At 71.5% G+C, this 515-nt stretch overlaps 1 protein-coding gene across 1 annotated transcript in view; it reads right to left on the bottom strand.

The window, feature by feature from the left end:
* H696_04177 (TKL protein kinase) overlaps positions 1–240 on the bottom strand; it is a gene marked incomplete at both ends in the record, with an annotated part of 6,283 nt that extends 6,043 nt beyond the window's left edge. The window contains one exon of the mRNA XM_009498058.1: positions 98–240. Coding sequence (XP_009496333.1) covers positions 98–240 — 143 coding nt within the window. The remainder of the gene's footprint in view (positions 1–97) is intronic.
* Positions 241–515: the final 275 nt, after the last annotated feature.

The following is a 515-nucleotide window of genomic DNA, read 5'->3' on the forward strand; positions in this document are numbered from 1 at the left end:
GCCCGGGCCCGGGCCAAAGCAGGACCCGCACAGGGGGTGGCAGACGAGGCAGGAGTTGCCCTGCGGGATGGACGGGCTGGGGCATGACGCCACACACTGGGTGCTGCTCATGAGCCAGCCGCGCTCGCACTGGGCACATGCATTGGCGGGGCCCGGGCAGCTGGCGCAACGGGCCGCGCACTTGACGCACTCGGTGCTGGACCGGGTGTAGCCGATCGGGCAGCTGGCCACGCAGCTCATGACGGAAGGTGTCAAATGCAAGGCCAACAGTCCTGTGGGGCAGGCATTGGTGCAGTCGGTCGATCGGGTGCCGGAGCAGGTGTCGCAGGACACATGGCACGGCAGGCACCGGCCGCCCTGGGGCACATGCTTGGGGGCGCACTCCTGCACGCACTGGCCCCCCTGCAGGTGGGTCCCCTGGCAGCGCCAGCAGTCCTGGTCGGTGGGCCCGGTGCACTCGGCGCAGGCGCCGTCGCAGGGCTGGCACGCGGTGGTGCCAGGCTGGCGGAACTCCC

Source organism: Fonticula alba (assembly GCF_000388065.1).
Source record: "Fonticula alba strain ATCC 38817 unplaced genomic scaffold supercont2.6, whole genome shotgun sequence".
NCBI lineage: Eukaryota > Rotosphaerida > Fonticulaceae > Fonticula > Fonticula alba.